This window comes from Castor canadensis, chromosome 15 (assembly GCF_047511655.1).
Source record: "Castor canadensis chromosome 15, mCasCan1.hap1v2, whole genome shotgun sequence".
In the NCBI taxonomy this organism is placed as follows: Eukaryota; Metazoa; Chordata; class Mammalia; order Rodentia; family Castoridae; genus Castor; species Castor canadensis.
The window spans coordinates 76,168,906-76,188,926 of NC_133400.1; the positions used below are offsets into that span (position 1 = coordinate 76,168,906).

Consider the following 20,021-nt stretch of genomic DNA (forward strand, 5'->3'; position numbering starts at 1 on the left):
GATAGGTAATAGTCAGGAATTTTATTTAGTCTGAGTTAATATTCTGTTTCCTCTTTCAGGTAAAATATCATGAGGATTTTGAGAAGACGAAGGGAAGGGGCTTTACTCCTGTCGTGGATGATCCTGTGACAGAGCGGGTGAGGAAGAACACCCAGGTAGTCAGTGATGCCACGTACAAAGGTGTCCAGCCTCATGTAGTGGAGATGGATAGGAGACCTGGAATCATTGTTGGTAAGCAGGTGGTCTTTCATGGCAGATATATGTGGTTAAAATGATTGCGCACACTCCAACTTTAGGATATACCTCCTCATTCATCTGACTCTTCATCACACATTTGCTGTGGTACCCAGTTTAAAATGGACCACAGGTAAAGTATTTTGGAACTGGGTTGCATGGGATCCATGGTATCATTGCAAATGCTTTCTCTTCTTGGAAATTCTCTGTTTTAATAGCTTTCTGCTTGTAAGAATGTCCCTATTTGTTAAACAAGAAGCAACTCAGACATAGATGATTACAATGGTTGAACAATTGTTTTGTTTTCTACAGTTTGTATGCTTGGTCAAAGTGTTATACTGTAGGCATGGGAAATTGTAGACATGGGAAATAATCATATTACATTTAGGTCCTTTTACCACAAACAGACATACCAGAAAGATTGTGTAACATGAATCCATTTGCGTTTTTTGAATATTGTTTATGACCTGGGATTTTTGAGAGCCTTCTAAAAGTCCAATAATCTAGAGAGAGGAACCTTCTCTTCCTGATGCCTGTTCCTTACGGTCAGTTGAAAAATCTAGTTTATGAATGTGGCTTGAGCTGTCAGCAAAGATCATACTGAAGGCAGCGCTGAAAAGGAAGATCATTAATTTCTCAATGTGTATCAACAATTTTATAACAATAATTAGCCTCTGCCTTTTTATCATACTCCCACTATGGAGTTCAAAGACATGGTATATGCTTCTCAGTAATGTCAGTGTTAAATTTTCCTCATCTTTAAGTTTAAGAGCTTATGTTTTGGAATAGTACTAGTGAGAGGCCATTTAGAGACGAGTTGGTTGGAGAAGCAAATATTTGATAGGCTAGTAGCTTAGCACAAAACAAGAGTACTAACATCAGAGTGCTAAGTTACTTGGATGACAACCAAAGTGACTTTGAGTGTTTTCCAAAGAAGCGTTCCAAACATTTTTATTGGCAGTTGATAGCTTTAATGATCTTCCCAACTTGATATTTCAAAGGATCACATAAAGTTTGTTGGATGAATTGTGATGGATGGATTAAAAATAATAGAGAAGCAGATAGTTTCATTGCTTTGTGTAATATCTCATAAGGAAGACTGCCAGTAGGCTGAGTGCTTACTTCAGGGTCCTACAAAGAGCAGGGGCCAGGAATTGGGCGGGGGTGGGGGGGGGGGCGGGGAATGTCAAAACCATGAAACTGTCTAGAACTTGGACTCTTAGATTCAGTATTTATAACCATTGAGATAGAAATTATTACTATTTTTTTTAAATATAAGATGCAGAACTCTGAATTATTTACTTAGTCAGTAATTCAGAAGTCAGTTCATTTCTTTTTATTAGGATAATCTGTTTCCACCAAGGCCTTCATTTGTGAAGGCATAAAACAAAGTCATTCAGCAAACACTTTCCAATGAACCAGCTTCTATACCAGGCATGGAAATACAATGTACTCAAAGTAATACAGACCAAGACAATTTGTGCTGATTCTCTTTTTGTTGGAGATTCTGCTACTGACTAATTAGGTGACCTTGGACAAGCTACTCAATTTCTCTGTGCCTCAGTTTCTTCATCTATAAAATGGCCATAATAATAGTACCTATTTTAATATGCATGAAACTTAAATGAGTTATTATTGAGACTAGTGCATGGCATATAGTAAATTCTACATAATATTGATTCAAATCTGACAAGCAAATCTCCAGTTTAACTAATTCGTTATTTTTACTCTAGCCTCATTCCTGTCACATGTCTACAACTGGGTTCTTGTTTTCCAGTTGCATACTACTATATTGCTAATCTGAGATTCAGATACCCATCAGTTTGGGCAACCCATAAAATTAATAATTAGTCTGCCTTGCTTCAGCTAGGCTGGGCATGGAAGGTCAGTGAAGAAACCAGGCAACTAAATTTGTTGACAAAATTTTCTTAACAGGTACAGATGACAGTCAATCTGCTTTGTTCTCTGATTTCTGCAGTGCAGTGGATTTGTGATTACTTGCTTGCCTTTTCCTTATCTCTCTTTGTTGCTGGCTTTAAAAACTTCCTCCTTGATTTATTGATTTCTTCCTTTTGGTGAAAGATCTCAAAGTGTGGCGCACAGATCCAGGCTCCATCTTTGACATTGATCCCCTGGAAGACAATATTCAGTCTAGAAGTCTGCATATGCTCTCCGGTATTGCTTACGTTTTGAGTTCCTCTCCGTTTGTGTGGTTTTGTCCTGAGAGTGAAGTGACTGTGACCTGTAAGGTTCCCTATGGCAACTGTGCCTTGTAAATTTTAAAGTTGAGAATTCAAAAAAACAAAAAAGTACATGCTACTTTAAAATACTATTAATTATTCATGAAAATAAAACTTGCCAAGGAGTTTTTTAATAAATCCCAGATTAGTTTCTCCTAGATGCATTTAAAATGGTGTCTAGAGTTTACTTACATTTGCTTTTTATTGGTGAATATGATTTTAATGACTGTCTGGGTTTACAAATACAGTTATATGGATTGCGTGAAGCTGCTGAGACACGAAGGAGACTTGTTTCATGACATACGCTCCAACAGTATTTTAAAGACAGTTAAAGAATTCTGTATAGCATCATAAATGTTTAAACTTGTAAACATTTAAGCTTTGTCCTTGAGTTTTTATGAAATGTAAAATGGTTTCCATAGAAATCTTTTTAAGTTTTAGATTAGGTGGCATGTATATAATTAAAAGCAAAAAAAAAGAATGATTTGATATAGTGATAGCATGACTGACATTTCAGACTTTCAAACCATGTTTAGCAAATATGGGGTTGAAAAGTCTTTGACAGCTATTCAGTTATTTTAAATAACACAGCAGCTATAAATATATCACTAAAGTCTTGTTCTACCCTCTGATTTTTACTCTGTATTTAATTGTTGATGCTAATAATGTAAAGTAGGGGTTCTAATCCTTCTATAGTTAATTTGATCCACATTGGCCAAACTGTGTCATTCAGTCTTCTAAAAATAAAGGTAACAGATGCTGCATGCCTAGGGATAACTTGAAAGCAGATATTCATAACCTGATGCAATGTTTAATAGAAATTTATTGGTTTGTCAATGTTTTCTTAGCTCTTGTCAACCTATGATCCCTTATGTCTCCTTTAAATTCCAGATTTAAAATGAGTATAAAAATTCTTTAAATCTTTTATTGTAGTTGATACAATGCATGCTGAAGTTTGGGAAGATATGACTAGAACCTTATCATGACCAAGATTTAAGTAATAATTGAGGGATTTTTTTTCTTGTTAAGCTTTTAAGTAATTTTGTTGTTCTTCAAGTCACTTATTCCTATGTCTGGATATTTTTCCTACTACATAGAAAAGGCAAATCACTATAGGAGACACCGGTCTCGATCTCATTCCAGCAGCACTTTTGGTACAGGGCTGGGAGATGACAAGTCAGAAATCTCGGAGATTTACCCTAGCTTTTCATGCTGCAGTGAGGTAACCAGACCGTCTGATGAAGGAGGTATTAAGCCACAGCCACTTACAGAGAAAACAATGTTTTAAATATGCCACAAGAGTGTCCTTAACATATTTTTCACTTGTGCATCAACATGTATTTGGAGACACCATATGAAGTTAAATCCTTTTATTAAATCTACTAATTTGCCTTTTTGCATGTTTTTTACGTGATTTTCTTCACTATTTTCACTTTGAATGAATGTGTAATGATAAAAGGACCTTGGGATTTGCTATGTGTGTTTCACAGGAGTTCTATGTGATGACTCTACACAGTCTCAGGAGAAACTAGAGTTCTGCGTAATTTGTATCTGATTTCCATGAAGGGGAAAAATCAATATGACAGTACTATTTGAATGGCTGAGAGATTGCTATGAATTGGTGAGCATTTTATGGATATAACTTTGCAGACAGAATTAGATCTTGCCAAAAAAGAAATTGAACATAATACTTGAGATACGAGATTTGTTTAGAAAATGTAGAATACTGGTAATTGTTAGTTATCTTCTCTATATTTTATATACCTATCCTGCTCCTGTGTCTTCTCCCCTTCTCTGCACCACAGCTGGTGGATTAGATCTTGAACTCTGTGAACTTCTTTAGGATGTTAATCTTACCTTGCTGATAAAGCTATCATTAAAGTCTAAGACTTAGTGTCGCCTTCCCTGTGGCAGGCATATTTCAGAGCTGGGGAGAAGCAGTGGCTGAAGTCTAGAAGACCAGCAGGAATACTGAGTTTCTTTTTCAGCCACAAAGGTCAAATTGCTGAAATCCCTAAAACAGGAGAGTTTGAGGTTGGCCAACTTAACAACCAGGAATAAGTACCTTAGTAATGTTCCTGAAGATGGGGAAACTACGAAAGCTCTTGTAATTGTGTAATGGTTTTCTGCATTCCTCACAGTAACACACTAATGAGCATAACATCAATTATAATGTATACATCTTGCATAAATTCAGACTTGCCTGAGCTTGGTAGAACATTTTTGTGGGTCTCCTTTTTCTGTAATTCTGAAGAAACAATTATAAACTAGTTTTGCTTTATTTTAAATAAAATGTATGAGAGGAGAGCTTCTTTTTCTGTGTCTGGCTCACTGAAAGTATTCAGTAACTTCTTGATCTTCTTTTTTTTTTTTTGACTTGGGATTACTGATTTCTCCTTCAGTGTCCTTGGTGGTTGTGAGATGTATAATGGTGGTACTTGATGAGACAAATAAGAACAAGTTTTGATCGACCTTATTTGACATTCAGTTCAGTGCACTGGAGTTGATGTGTCTCACAAATGTGGTGTACCACAGAGACTTTGCTTCCTGTCTGTGCACACCAACACAGCATTCATTCATTTGTGCACCAAATGCTTGTCAGATGCTCTTTGTGCTCCAGCCACAAGCTTGGATCTACGTGCATACAGCGATGAACAAGGGAGACATGGATCTGCTTTGAGGGGCATGGCATCTGGTGGATGGTCCTGATGTTAAGCAGATGCTTTACACAAGCAAGATAGAGTTATGGATAGACTTCGGGCTATGAGAATGCAACAGGAGCTGCGAGAGATATAGCAGGGCAATGGCATCTGGCCTTGATGTGTATGTGTGTGTGTGTGTGGCTTCCTCACAGAAGGGATGTTTGAATTTAGATGTGAATGCCCATAGAAGTTGACTAGACCAAGGGATGTGAGGGGAGGAACTGGTTCTGATAGAACAGAGCAGGGTAATGCTGTGGCATTGAGATATTCAAATGGTGGTGTCAAGCAGGCCATCAGAGTTCAGGAAGGCTGCACTGGAGATAAGTGGAAGCATCATTCAAGTCTCTGATCTGGGATGAATCTGTGTAGACAGACACTTCCTGCAGATGCCTGAGCTCTCTCCAGACCAGCAGACAATGCCCAGTTGTGCCCAGTATTCCCAGGTGTGCCCTGTGTACCTAGGTGCACCTGTATCATGACCTTCTCTCCTCCAAGGCTGTTATACCCAATGCTGTTAGTTGTTTATCTCCTCTTTCTTTCCCCAAACTGCTGTTCCTTTTGTGATTCTAATTATTTCTAGGAAAAGGACCCTATATTAAGACAAATTTGAATGAGAAAATGTCTCCATTGAAAGAAAATAGAAAGAGTCTGCATTTATATTAGAAGTTGAATTACAGAATTAAGAACATTCAGACTCCATGGAATGTGGCATAGGGTGAGTTTTGGCAGGCAGGGATGGCTCTGTGAGTCAAAGAATGGCTTGTAAGATCCAAGTGACTCTTTGGAGCCACATCAAATCCCTGCCATTCATAGTCACCTGTTGCAAGGAAAAGATGCTCTGCTGTTAGTGGCATTTCCTACTTTTGAAAGTAGGTATTTGAATCTGATGTTAAAAATGTACCAGTAAGTTTTACAACATACACATAAGCAGTACATTGCTCACAAGATATCTGCACTCACTTGAGCAGTCCTTAGAATACATGGCATATACTCCTAATTTTTTGTTCTTCTTCCCTTCCTCCTCCTCCTCTTCATCCTTTTCCTTCTTCTCCTCCTCCTTCTTCTTTGTACCATGGGTTGAACTCAGGGCCTTTCCCTTTCTAGGTAGGCACTCTACCACTCGAGCCACTCCCCCAGCCCTTTTTGCCCCAGGTGGCCTGGAACTGCAATCCTCCTAATGTGTGCTTCCTGAGTAGCTGGAATTACAGAAGTGTGCCACTGACCCACTTATGCTCCTGATTCCTTTCCTTTTAAGAGAAGCAAGGCACACTGTACTAATGGTACCAAGTGTCTGTATTCAAAAGACTAGTGATATATGGAACTTCATGCATTCAAAACCATCTTCCCCTTCCTTACCTTTTCTCCACATCTGCTATTCTATAGCCTTCCTAGTTTGCTGAGTGTTAGTGACAACTGTCCAAGCACTGATGTTAACCATTGCGGAGTCATTCTTAACTCTTGTCTTTTTGCTCATACCTACATTCAATCCATGAACAAATCTTGGGAGCTCTACCTTGATGAAAATATCCAGAACCCCACTGCTCACCCCCACCTCCACTGTTGCAACCCTTGTATTACGTACTGCCATCTCTCATTTGGAGGACTACAGTACTTTCCCAGTCAGTGTCCTGCCTCTACCCTTGCTACCCATGTCCCAGCAGCCCTTGGCTGTGCTCTATTCTCCACTCAGAAGTTGGGTGGAGATCTTTTGGAAAGTGTAGAGAGTCAGGGGAGAGGTGGGTGAGAGAGAGAGAGAGAGAGAGAGAGAGAGAGAGAGAGAGAGAGAGAGAGAGAGAGATCATCTACCCTTAGTTCTGTGTGGGTTCTTTGGCTAGCTGTTGAACTCAACTAATGTAACAGCTGGCAAATAAGCAAGAAGCATAAAAGCTTTATTAAATTTATATATTCGTGGGAGTCTTCACAAGAGAGTGAAGTCTGAAGAAATGACCAAAGCACGATGCTTTTATACCTTGTAGACAAAGAATAACAAATTTGTGAAGGCAAGTATGTGGATTAGGATATAAGATTTTAGGGATGTTACTGAGAGGTGTCTAAGGGATGAAGGAGCTACCAGAAGAGTTACTTCAGAGTTTGTTGATTCAGGGTCACTGTAATTCCAATTACCAGTCTGGTGACTAAGGCATCTTAAAGGCTTGTACCTGTTGGGAAAGTCAGGCCAAATGGTCCTTTCTGCAGTGGCAGTATCTCAAATGATTTTAGCTGGAAATCATCAATATACCAATTCTGCACATTTTGCCCTCACTCCTTCAAAACCCAACTCAGAGCCTGACACTCTTCTGCCACCATTTTGTTTTGAGTACACCTCAAATCTTCACAATTGCCTACAGGCCTTCATTGGATCTTGGGCCTTGGGGATTGTGTGAGCTCATCCCCTGCCACTCTTGTCAACTCACCTATAACTAGGTTCTAGGTCAGGAGCCCAATCCAGGGGGTCCACAGCCCCTCGCCCCAGTACTCCAGCCAAATAAAAAGACAGATGAGTAGTGGTGGGCAGAGAAAGGAGTCATATTACATGGCAGGGACACACTGCAGGAAGAGGAATTGTGAGTACTTCAGCCATCTTCAGGGTACAGGCATGAGTTTAGGTTTAAGCAGAGGAAGAATTAGGGCAGGGATGAGAGGTGTGCATAATTAAGTCATCCCAGGCAAAGTGTGGCTGGTTGATTAGTATGGCAGCTTTGGTCTGTGAGGGGTTCTTGAGAAGTTGTTATCTCTGCCAGTACTTGGGGGAGCAGTCTGGTGTCCGGGAGAGGATTACCACTGCTCTAGACTCAGCCTCATTATTATAGGTATTTGCGCTCATTTCCAGGGTTGGTCTGTCCTGCGAGTCTCTGCTGTTCCTTTCCTTGAGTAGTTTCAGTCCCTTGTAGTAAAGATTTTATCAATCAGTCCTGTCCTTCTTGGAACCCAAGGTGACTGAAAGGGAGAAAGACTGAGAGTAAAGGAGGCAGAAGTAAAATGAGGGTAGGGATGGCAAACTTTTCTCCTGCCTTTAGTTAACTTGTGGGCTCAAAATTGGAGGCAGTGCTTTTTACAAAGGCAGTTTCTAAGTACCTGTTGTACACACACTCCCAGCAAACTGTCTCTTTGTGCTCCCCAAACTTTCCCAGAAAGCTCCTGCCTGGGCCTAGTCCACCTGCCTGAAACTCTCTTTCTCACCCAGGTCTTTGTTTGCCCATTCTCATTTTTCTTCATGTTTTGGCTAGGAGGCCACTTTCTGACTAACTGCCGGGGATGAAGCAGCACCCTCCACCACCATCTGTCTCTTTACCCCCAGTTGTTTCTCTGCATACCACCCATAGTACCAGACGCCACCTGTGACAGTGTGTGCTGGTTTATTTGTTTTTCATCTGCCTCACTAGGCCAGCAGCCCTACCAGGACATTGTGGTTTTGTTTCCCTTCCTGTTTCCAGCAATTAGAAGATACACTCAGCAAATATATGGTGATGGAATGAAATGACCAAATTAATATTTTAAAAACAGGAGTCACCCATATGATGCTAAGTACGTATAAGTATTTTGTAAAATAAACTCTTATTAGAAGGTCTTGAAGGAAAATCTTACATGTTTGTTTTGATGATGTTTTGATGCATTTCAATGACGTTAAAGCACAGTTGAAAAGTACCCTACAGTGGAAACATCCCAGTTCTATTTTTTCTGGTGGGGAAGGAAGAAGTGTTGTACCTAGGACTTCTGGGTGGCTTTGAAATGTAGGGTCCCTTTGAAATGTGTGCTGGGCTGGGCTCTGGTAAGCAGGTGCTGATTGACTGCTTAGAAAGTCTTTTATGGTGCTGACAACTGTTTGATGGAAATCTTCAGGGTCTTTAGTAGTGACGGAGTCAGATGTATTTGTTTACACTCTGTTGGAGAGATTGAAAAGCACTTTATAACACTTATTAGAAGTAAGAGGAAGAAAAGAGAAAATGTTCATAAGTATTTAGTAATGTTACCTTTTCTTCCAGATTGTCTTTCCTTGCATAGTCAGTTGTCTCCTTGCTGTGGAGGTGGCATGTGTGGGTGGCAGTGCCATACTGTCTGGATGGGCAGGACACTGAGCAGGGGGAGGAGACACTAGAGTCCCAGTGCTTATCAGCTCCAATTGCACATCTTGAGAAGAATGGTGTAGAAAAAGATGTGTTCTAAGATATTTTGGGCTTCTTAAGCTAAGTTCCATACATTGAAAAGTACTCTTTCTCATTCTTGTATCTGTGAGAATGTGTTTATGTTCTGAAAGTGACCTGCTTGGCTTTATGAATCAAGTGGCCTGGGCAGCTAGGAAAGTCATGGTTTTGGGGTCCTTCTTATGGCTTAGAAGAAATTCTGACTGTTAGGACAAAGGGTTAAGCCATCAACCCGTTTCCTTGAGGCAAAAGTACAATGTTTTCATCACTCACATTTGGTTTCCATGAACATTCACAGATAAGCCTTCCTGATTCCAAGGTTTTATCATTGTTTTTGTTGTGTGTTTCTCATGATATGTTCTTATCTTGCATTCATGGTTGAATATTTCCATTCTCTGACATGATTATTTTGGGCTTTCTTTACTTTCCAGTCTACTCTCCAAAGGATTAAGTTACCAAAGCGTTTTTATTTTACATCTCTGCTGTGTTTCTTTGATTCAATAACTGAGGCTTTTATTTAAACTTTATCCAATTTTGTTTTGATTCTTGAATAGTATTATTTGGAATTATCCTTATTGCCTTTTGGTATTGGATTAGTTGAACTTGCTTTTTGTGTGAATCATGGTTCCCCTAGTGGAAATAGTCCTGGTGGTCTCTGCTTCCTTCCCTGGGAGGTTTCCTTTGATCTCTGGGCTCTACTTGTCTGCCACTTGCAGCTGCCTCCTGGTGATGTTTCTCATGCCTTTGGCTTCCCTTAACTTGTACTTTTCTGTAGTGAGAATTTTATGTGTTTGCACTCTCAGCTAGTGTGTACCCTTCTCAGTGTAAACTTGGGTTCAGTTTGGCTTCAGGTATTTTATGGCTTTCTGTTTTCCTCTGGAGCATAAAAGGCTGGAGGAGTGTGAAGGAATGAAAAACAGAAACACTTTCCAGAATGAACATTTTCAGTTTTCCAACCTTGTGAACATCCCCATTTTACAGTGGAAGAACCATAGTGGGTTCTTTCTGCCTTATTGGGTCCTGCCTTCACTGACTGAAAACAAGTCTAGGAATTCTGTAGTGTCTAACTCAGCCTAGCTGTGATGTGCTTACTAGCCCATGTCATAAATCTTCCAAAGAGATTAGGTTGTAAGAGAGGCAGCTTTAGTGCAATCTGCAACTCTCATCCTGTTATCCACAGGGTGCTAAGAGGGCAGTGCACCAATTAAGTAGCTAACTGTCCTGGTGTTTTAGTGGTGCTCCTAACTCCACATGCTCCCCTCTGTGTGTGATGCTGGGAACGCACAGGTAAAACGAACAGTTATTGTCTTCAGTGAGCTGACTTATTGTATTCTTATAGGTGAACTAGATGTATAAAATCACCATGCTCAGGAAGGCATCATGATGGAGTATTGCCTGCAGTTATAGTTAGCCAGGCAAAGAAATGGGTAAGCAGTGTTGTAAGCAAAGAGTGGCACAGGAGAGCATTGTGTAGGTTGCTGCCTCTTGAGCTCAGGGGCTTGTGGGTCTAGGTGATGGGCTCAGGAAGCCCAGCACCCAAGCATGGGCAGCACTGAGCCCCTCTGCTGAGACGGGGTTCAATTGAATATTCCCACATGACTTCCTTGGACTTTGTGCTGCAGGTCCTTGCCTGCTATTGGGAAGACCAGCTACCTTGGAGGTTTAACCCACTTTGTTTTCTAAGAATCTGGACTGCTTTAGTTGGTTTAGATTCCACTGAGAGAATTGATTCCCTGGGCATCAAGAGAACAGGAAGTCTTCCTAGCAGTCCTCTAGAGGGACCAATGGTATAGGTTTTTATCACCAACACCACAATCTCTGTCATTGTTGATGTTTGTCATTTATGTAAAAGGTACACACTAGCTGAGAGTGCAAACACATAAAATTCTCACTACAGAAAAGTGTCTTTCTACTCTAACACTTCTAGACTCCAGATAAAATGTCCAACCAACTGTTTAATAGGAATCTCACAGCTCATGTCTGAAATCAGAATCTTATTTCCTACTTCCCTGCTCCCTACCTGTTCTGGTCTTTGTGTCCATCACCTCACTTAATGATGTGATCATTACCTTGGAATCAAGCCTGTCTTCCTTCCTAACCCATCTATGAGACTGGTGGATGGCTCTCTTTAAAAAATATGTATCCCTGTATCTCCCATATCCAGCCACTTGTCCCTACTTCCACTGCAGCCTGAGAGGCTTGCCATCCTATTCACTGACATTGTAGAAATAGGCTCCTGGTTTTTGTAATTCCCTTCTTGCCCACATGGGTCTGGTCACACCCCACCACCAGAATGAACTGTTAAAAAGCTGCAGCTGATCTCATGTACTAAACCCAAGTCCACGGTATGTGAGGTGTTACATGATCTGACCCTTCATTATGTCCAGATGCTGCCTTCCCTCAGCTGCATTACTCCAGCCATGTAGACCTCCTGGCCACTTTAACATGCCAGGAAAACTCCCACCTTGACCTTGGGCCTTTGCCATCCCTGGCATCTCTCTCTGCTATTTATGTGGCTTGCTCACTTTCTTCAGATTTCTGATTAAATGTCAATAAATCAGAAAGACTTTCTTTGACCAGGCATCCCAGATATACTCATTACTCTCTATTCCCTTACTCTGTTTTGTTTTTTCTCTACAACTCTTTATTACTACCTGACATTCCTTTAGTATTAGTGAATTTGTATAGTGTCTGTCTTCCCCCAGAATATAAACTTTATCAGAGCACAATCTTTTTTGTCTGCTTTTCTTTTGTTTGATCTCTATTTTATAGTTAGCACCTGGACTGTAGTTGCCCAATAAATATTGTCGAGTACGTAAATACATTCACATTAGTTTAACCTGAAATATAAAGAAGCAGCTTTGCTACATGTGTTAAATCAATACAAATGGATACTAGTCTTTAATTTATTAGTATCTAATTAAAGCTAATTTGATTTTTATTAGCATGTATTATGCAAAATAATGGGTTTCATTATGATATGTCTACACGTATATGGCATACATTCATCATTACCCATGGTGTATTTTCTCTCATCTGTGGAAATCTAGATGAAAAAGAAGACATAAAAGTAGAAGGGGGATATTTGGGAAGAAACAATAAGGGACTAATTTGATTTGAGGGTAATGATACCATTTATAATTGCACTGATTTAAGATAGACCACTGGAACCTAACATTGTGAGCTGTGTTCACTACTAGCCTGAGTCAGCAATGATCTTCTACAACCAAGAACTCAGTAAATGATTCCCACACTGACATTTTTGTTTTCACATTAATACTCCTTGCTTCAGTGTTTATTTTACTGATGACAACTGCCCTCAATAGTGACTCAAAAAGCAGAAGTGCCCTTCGATATCTGAAGTCAGACTTTGTTTACTGTGGCTTCTTCTTCCCTGGGCTCTGTTCTGAGATCATGAACTGCACAGAGACAGAGTAGAGGTGTAGTTTAGCTTTTTCCAGAATAGAGAGTGCACAGCGAGCAAGTGATGAAGGAAAGGAGACAGATCACAAGGATGGCCTCCCCCAACCCCAGATGGTATCTAAGGTATCTTAAGTTCCTTGGATAACTCCATCATCAAAGGATACATTTGCCATTAAATTGAGAATAGAAATATTAAACAAGCATAGTGAAATAATAATCTATTCATGTAACTGATAAATTGTGCCAATCAGCATTATTTTCAAATCTTGTTTACATATTTATTTATTTTTGGCAGTACTCAGGGCCTTGTGCTTACCCTTGCTAGGCAGGAGTTCTACCACCTGAACCATGTGCCCACCCTTTTTGCTTTAGTTACTAGGGTCTCATAATTTTTGTTCAGGACTAGCCTGGTCTGTGATCCTTCTACCCACACTTCTCATGTAACTGGGTACAGGTATGCATCACCATACCTGCCTTGTTTGTTGAAATGGGGGTGGGGGGCTGCACTAATTTTTTGTCTAGGCTAGTCTAAAGCTGTGATACTCTTGATCTCCTTCTGAGTAGCTGGGATTACAAGCATATACCACTATATCCAGCCCCAAATCTTTTTTTAAACAATTTTAATGTGTACAATTTAGTGGCATCAATTCATTCACATTGTGCAACCACCACCATATTTATTTCAAGAGCCTTTTTTTTTAATCATCTCTGTACCCAAGAAACAATAGCTCTCCATTCCCTCTTCACTTCAGACCCTAGGAACTTCTATTGAACTTACCCATTCACAACTCACATGGAGGAATAGTACAATATTTGTTTCTTTTGCTGAAGAGTATTCCATATTACATACAGCATAATACCATATTTTGCTTATCCATTCACCTATTGATTGATATTTGGGTTGATTCTACTTTTTTTACCTAGTGTGAATAGTGTGAATACTGGCATACCCAGTTCTGATTGATTCCCTGATTTCAGTGATTTGGGGTGAATGCCTAGGGTGGAACTGCTGAATCACTAACTCTTTGAGGAAGAGCCAGACTGTTTTCCAAAGCGGCTGCATCCTCTTACATTCTCACCAGCAGTGCATGAGGTTCTAATGTGCCCACCAGCACTTGGTTTTTGTTGTTGGATGGTAGGAGTTCTTTATATTCTGGATATTAGCATTATAGATACCAAATTGTATTGTATGAGGGATTTTTGTTAAGTAAGTATATTCAGCTGCTCTTGTCACACAAAGTATGAGATGATAGATATGTTTACCTGCTGCACTATCTACATGTATTTTATCACATCACTATTTAAACCTCAGATACACAAGGTAAAATTTATATTTCAGAAAGGAAAAGAAAACACATTTCTGATTTAGAAGTGTTTATCTTCCTTTAAAATAAACTTGTTAGCATTTCTATTTAGGCAGTACTTCAATTTTATGATGACTGATTGATGATCCCCAATTTCTTCTTTCTCCCAAATTCAACTTCTTAATCTGACTTTGTTAAAGAAAATGCTGTCAGGCAGAAAATATCAATTGTCTTATTTCCCAACCATATTTGAGTGAGCTTTCTTAATTGAGTTTGAAAAGCTTGTTAATATTTGTCAAAAAAATGATGTTTTAATATACTTGTGTTTAGGAAGATTTGAAGCATTGACTGATTTACTAAATTTCAGTGGTGAAAATAATCGATAGAAAATGAACTACTATTCCTTGACAAGGTGAAATCCAGTTAGTAGACTCACACGAGTATTTTTAACCATCTAGCTGGTATAGACTTTAAAAACACACATTACAAATTATTTGAAAATTTTAGTTCTGTTATTCCCCCAAGAAAAAGTGTCAGGCTTCTGACAGAATCTGAAATCTTTAGAGAAATTAATGTTCTCATTCTCACTAGAGATGGGGTGAAGAGATGTCCTAAGCTTTCTTTCTGAGTGTGACATTGGGAAAAGACTCAAAGCCTAATGACTAGCACTTGTCCCAGGATGCACATGTGTCTTTCATTGATTTGCCAAGACTGGATCAAAGGCTTCCATGTGCCCACAAGGAAGAAACATCTGACACTTAAAGTAGCAAACAATAAAGCATTAAAAGTGCATTTCCTGCAAGGCTGAGTGAATTGGGAGAAACAGAGGGTTGGCCATCAGGAAGGGTATAAATGTGGCCATAGCATTTGTGGAAATGGAGACTTCTTGGAAAAGCTTCACAAATTTTAAAATGGCATACACACAAAAGAGAAAAGAGATACTCTTGTTTTTGATAGGGTTGATGGGGGCCAATTAAATGGAAATAGTTTTGCATTTTAAAGATCAAAATGGATGTTGAAATTGGATAATTAACTGGATGTGCTTATTTCTGTAGCTGCTTATACTCGTGACAGTGAAGTTGTAATGTTATCACACATTTCCTGGCTCTTCTCCCACTTCCCATTTTAACTGGGTGTCCCACATTCTCTTGTGCCCACCCCAAGTTAGTAAGTCACGAGGACTGGAGCCTGGCTTGACAGAAGCTCTAAAGTTTCCATTGGGAGCAATCCTGCAGGGGTGTTGTGTTGAGTCTGTGCGTTTGGCTTGGCCATTATCTCTACCTTCTCTGGGTTTTGCTATGTGCTTCCTGTTTTGTGGCCAGATTCTCTACCCCATATCACCTAACCTACTCCCTGAAATATTCCTGACCTGCCCCTACTGCATTTCCCAGACATTCTGGTCCTTGATCTTTCTCACGCACTGTGTACCTGAAATTTAGACTCATGTGTACTAGATTTATTGTTTGTCAGTCTGTCTTGCTTTTCTCTAGCTCCTCTCTTTAAAATCATGTGCATTTGGTCACAGTGACTTTCTGCTATGACTCTCCTCACTGACAGTGACTTCAGGACTGCATATTATTCCAGCCCCAGCCTCCCACAGAGAATGTGGGCTCCATGACACTACCAGTTACATCCATTTTCCCACATTTCTTTGTCTCCAAATCATGTCGGAGACATGTTGAGTCATTCAGCAATGTAAACAATACTGAGTGGTGGCTCCATATAACATTTACAGAGGTTTGTCACTAAGGGTGTCTAATAGGATGTGAGGGCGATCTGGCTGCGACATCTGTCACCCCATTGATCGCCAGGGTTGATTCGGCTGATCTGGCTGGCTAGGCGGGTGTCCCCTTCCTCCCTCACGGCTCCATGTGCGTCCCTCCCGAAGCTGCGCGCTCGGTCGAAGAGGACGACATCCCCGATAGAGGAGGACCGTTCTTCGGTCAAGGGTATACGAGTAGCTGCGCTCCCCTGCTAGAACTTCCAAACAAGCTCTCAAGGTGCAGAAGGGTGTCTAATATAAGCTCCTTGCAGATTAGAGGTGCTCGCTAAGGTAGTCAGTATTTGCATTGACAAGTTCAAGAAGAGAAAACAAATATATAGTTCAGGCTTAAGTTTTTAAAAAAATATGTGTATGTCCAATAAGTATTTATAGAATATGTTCTGAAAAGGCATAATGAAAATTGCTTTCATCATACTGAAATAATGAGTCATCATAGGAAAGACTAATTTACACACATTGGCAGTAGTGTTTAGTGAGAAAATTGTGATTTTCTATGAGCTGATTCTTTTAGTCATGTCATGATTTGAGTCCACAAGCCAGTCTTGGTGAGGTGGGTTACATAAGAAACTTATAACAATGGCACCTCTGTCTACCTGTTGTTCTTAAATCTTGATTGCTTCCATCTTATCAAAGAATTGCCCCCAAAATTATGTAGTTCTTCTCAGGAAAGTATATATCCACATTGTACTTCGTTCTTAATTTTTTTTGTTTTCTTTTGGGGATAGTGCCTGCATATGTGTGTACACACAGATACACACCATATGGTTCTTGTGCTATGGGAACATTGTTAAAAGGATCTGTAATTTGGGAAAGAAATTAGTTTCTTTTCCTCAGCGATGATCCTGCTTATGTTTGTGGTTTGAGTTATAGTTACAAGTCAGAGATTTTATCCTGTCTTAGCTAAAATGAGAAACAAATCAGAGAGCAAAAGCATGCAAGTTGAAATTCAAATCTTAATGCAGGAGCCAATTGGTTAGAGTACTCTGAAGTAAAATAGTAGAAATTCTTACATCTGAAGTCATCTAGTTCTAATTAAGCCCCATTATGTCTGAGCTCAGTTCTGCAGGGAACATTCACAGACCTATTTTTTTCTAGAGAAAACCTAGTTAGCTTTGAATGCACAATGTACTACTTTTCTGGGCGAGTCAAATTTCTCTGGCAAATAATTTAAGTATAACTAATTTTGTGGGTTTTTTTTCAATATTTAGGAACTCTAGAGGCCCCCAAATAATACTTTGGAAGTACTTACCTAGAAAACTAGACAAAGGGTAAAGAGTCTTTCAATATTCGGTTTATATTTTCCACAGTGTTATCAACTTGATTATCTAAATTTGGGGAAGAATGTTGAACTCACCATAAGAAGGGGACTAAGGTAGAAAGGAGAAAAATAGAGGGGATGAACCAATTCAGGTTGTAATACATATACACATGGAAATGTCACAAGGAAACTCCCTATATAGCTATCTTAAACAAACAAAAGTGCCTTTTTTTCAAAAACGGAGAACAGGAAGGCAAAACAAGTCCTTTCTGGGTATTGGTGCTAGTGTATGTGGAGGGCAGGGGGGAGATATAAGGAAAGGGTGTAGGACGGTGAATATGGTGGATATATTATGTACTCATTTATGAAAATGCAAAAATGATACATGTTGAAACTCTTCCAGGAATGGTGGGAGGGAGGATAAAGGAGAATGATGGAGGGAGTGAATGCAGTTATGATATATTGTAAGAATTTTTATAAATGTCACAATGTGCCTCCAGTACAACAATAATATAATAAAAAAAGTAAAAAACAACAACAAAAAAATGAATTTAGGGAAGAAAATGGTTAATTCACCCCCTAGATGGAGTTTGTTTTCAGCTCAGTTTTCATGTTGTCTGTGGTAGTGATACTTACCCCTATTTCCACACTGACTTGGGGAAATTTCTCTCTCTCTCTCTCTCTCTCTCTCTCTCTCTCTCTCCCTCCCTCTCTCCTCTCCAGAGACTTGTCAGATTTCAATGGGATTCCACAGACTATCATCCCGAAGTAACGGCAACTTATGTGGTTTGTTTGCTTTTTGAAAAGTGAAATTTGTCACTGTAATATCTTCCAGAGTCCTTCTTGGTCATCTCATCCACCACATACACGTAACTAACTTCCGTTGGGTTTATTCCCTAAACCAAGGCCAAATGGAGTTCTGGAAGCTTCTTTGCTCTGCAGACTACAGTGCCCTTCTACTCTCAAATCCATATGGTTATTTGGAAATTGATCTTACACTGTCTTTTCATTTCTTCCATGATCACTTTGATTTAGTAAAGTCAAGAGTTGGGTTCTGCACCTAGCTCTGATATTTGACCGAGTTATTTAATGTTCTTCATATTCGTCCTGTGAAATGAAGGTCATGGTGAAAATGATGCCAGCTAATGCCTGTGACATGTTAAATAAGGGCCAGGCACATTCTAAGTAGGGGAACTGTTGTCACAAATTGCCTGAGACTAAGGGTTTTCCTGGGAAGCCCAACCTTTAATGCTAAAATTAGGCATGTCCTGATCAAGCTGAGGTTGTCTTCCCAGTTGTAAGCTTTATTTGATATTATTTAAATTTATTTTGTGTACATTTTGTGCTCTTGAGGAAACAGACTCTTACATTACAACTTTCCCCCTTTCTCAGTCATAGGGGCACATACTTAGTACTTCATTACTTTTACGTATTTGGAATTTTCTTAAAAGAGACTCCAAGGTCGCACAACAATGTGATCTGGCTATATTTAGCACCAAAAAACTACATGCATAAAAATGATTAAAATGATGGACTTTATGCTATACATATTTTACCATAATAAAGAAATTTGCAATCTTAAATTAATGCTAGGAAGAATCTTATAATTACTATAATGTAGTGATATTCTGTATTATTGTAAGTATTCATATATTTCTTATAGTAGTAGTAATGAAATTTAACTAAGAATAGAAAAGTAGCACATAGATAATATATGGGAGTTTAGAAGGAGACAATTTTTGATTTTGCAAAGACAATTTTTAACCAAAGGGACACAGTCTGCCTTTCCTCTCACTAGGTCCTGCTGTGCTCAGCCCCTCAGTGACTCGTGGCACTGGCCTTACCAGGAGTGATACATGTTAATCTCCAGTTTCTTCTCAGACAAGCTTCCTGGTGACTCAGATTTTTTTTTTCTCTCACAATTCCTGGCTATTTCTCCTGGTTTCAAGATTTGCCTCCACAGATACTGTAAGCAGCCACTGGTGAGAGAGTGAATTTGGCGTACCATGGTTAAGCCAGGGCTGCTTACATCTCTAATGTTCTGTCAGATGGGTGAGAAGGAAGGCAACAGTAACTCTTCATCATGGTGGTGCATAGAATCACCAGAAAGCTGTGACAAATAAAACCCCAGCACCCACATTCCCTTACTGCCATCTGAGCTTTCCATTTACCTGGACTGGGACCCTGGATGCAGTAAGTTTTAAAAGATTCCGGGTAAATTCAATATGCACGCTGGGTTGAAAGACTTGACCTTCTTCTGTTCTCAATCTCCTTCCCCTTTGTGGCGCTGACCCCTGCTGGAGCTGAAACTTCAGTGTATCAGACCATAATGATTGCTTTTCTTTTACATATGGTCTTCAGAGTTTGAGTGTTTCTATCATATCACAATGACAATTAGGCATCTTTAAAACTTGATTTTAACTCAATTATAGATCGTTGCCAAATTTTGTATTAAAAGCCAGTTAATTTCTACTTTATTATATAGCAATCATTTTGATGGGTAGTTGTCTATTCACAGTTTATCATTAAAACCCAACAAACTACAAGTCAGGTGTGGTGGCACGCACTTGTAATTCCAACTACTCAGGAGGCAGAGGTAGGAAAATTGTGATCTGAAGTTGACCCCAGACAAAAGTGCAAGACTCTCTCTGAGAAAACAAAAAGGGTTGAAAAATTAAAAAACTAAAAAGGCTGAGGGTGTGCCTCAAGTAATACAGCACTTGCCTAGCAACCCCAACCCCCACCCCCACAAAAAAAAAAAAAAACCCAACAAACCAAAATCTAGAGGCAATGTGGCTTTTTTCTATTTTCTGCAGGGAGAGAAAAGAATTTTCCATAGTGTTGAGTTCTCTCAGATTAAACAATAGGATCTTTGTGTTGAATTAGGCATAAATTTTATTCCTTTTTTTGGATTGTGGGGACATTCAGATGCCAT

At 39.5% G+C, this 20,021-nt stretch overlaps 1 protein-coding gene across 4 annotated transcripts in view; it reads left to right on the plus strand.

Moving 5' to 3' along the window:
* Nucleotides 1–20,021, plus strand: part of Nebl (nebulette) — a 342,415-nt gene that overhangs the window by 310,446 nt on the left and 11,948 nt on the right. The window contains exons 35-37 of one of the 4 annotated variants that reach the window (XM_074056553.1): nucleotides 60–231; nucleotides 2,317–2,409; nucleotides 3,572–3,721. In XM_074056553.1, the coding sequence (XP_073912654.1) occupies nucleotides 60–231; nucleotides 2,317–2,409; nucleotides 3,572–3,721 (415 nt within the window). Of the gene's footprint in view, nucleotides 1–59; nucleotides 232–2,316; nucleotides 3,507–3,571; nucleotides 3,722–20,021 lie in introns of those variants that run through there. The other 3 variants (XM_074056555.1, XM_074056556.1, XM_074056554.1) reach the window with 3 other exon arrangements.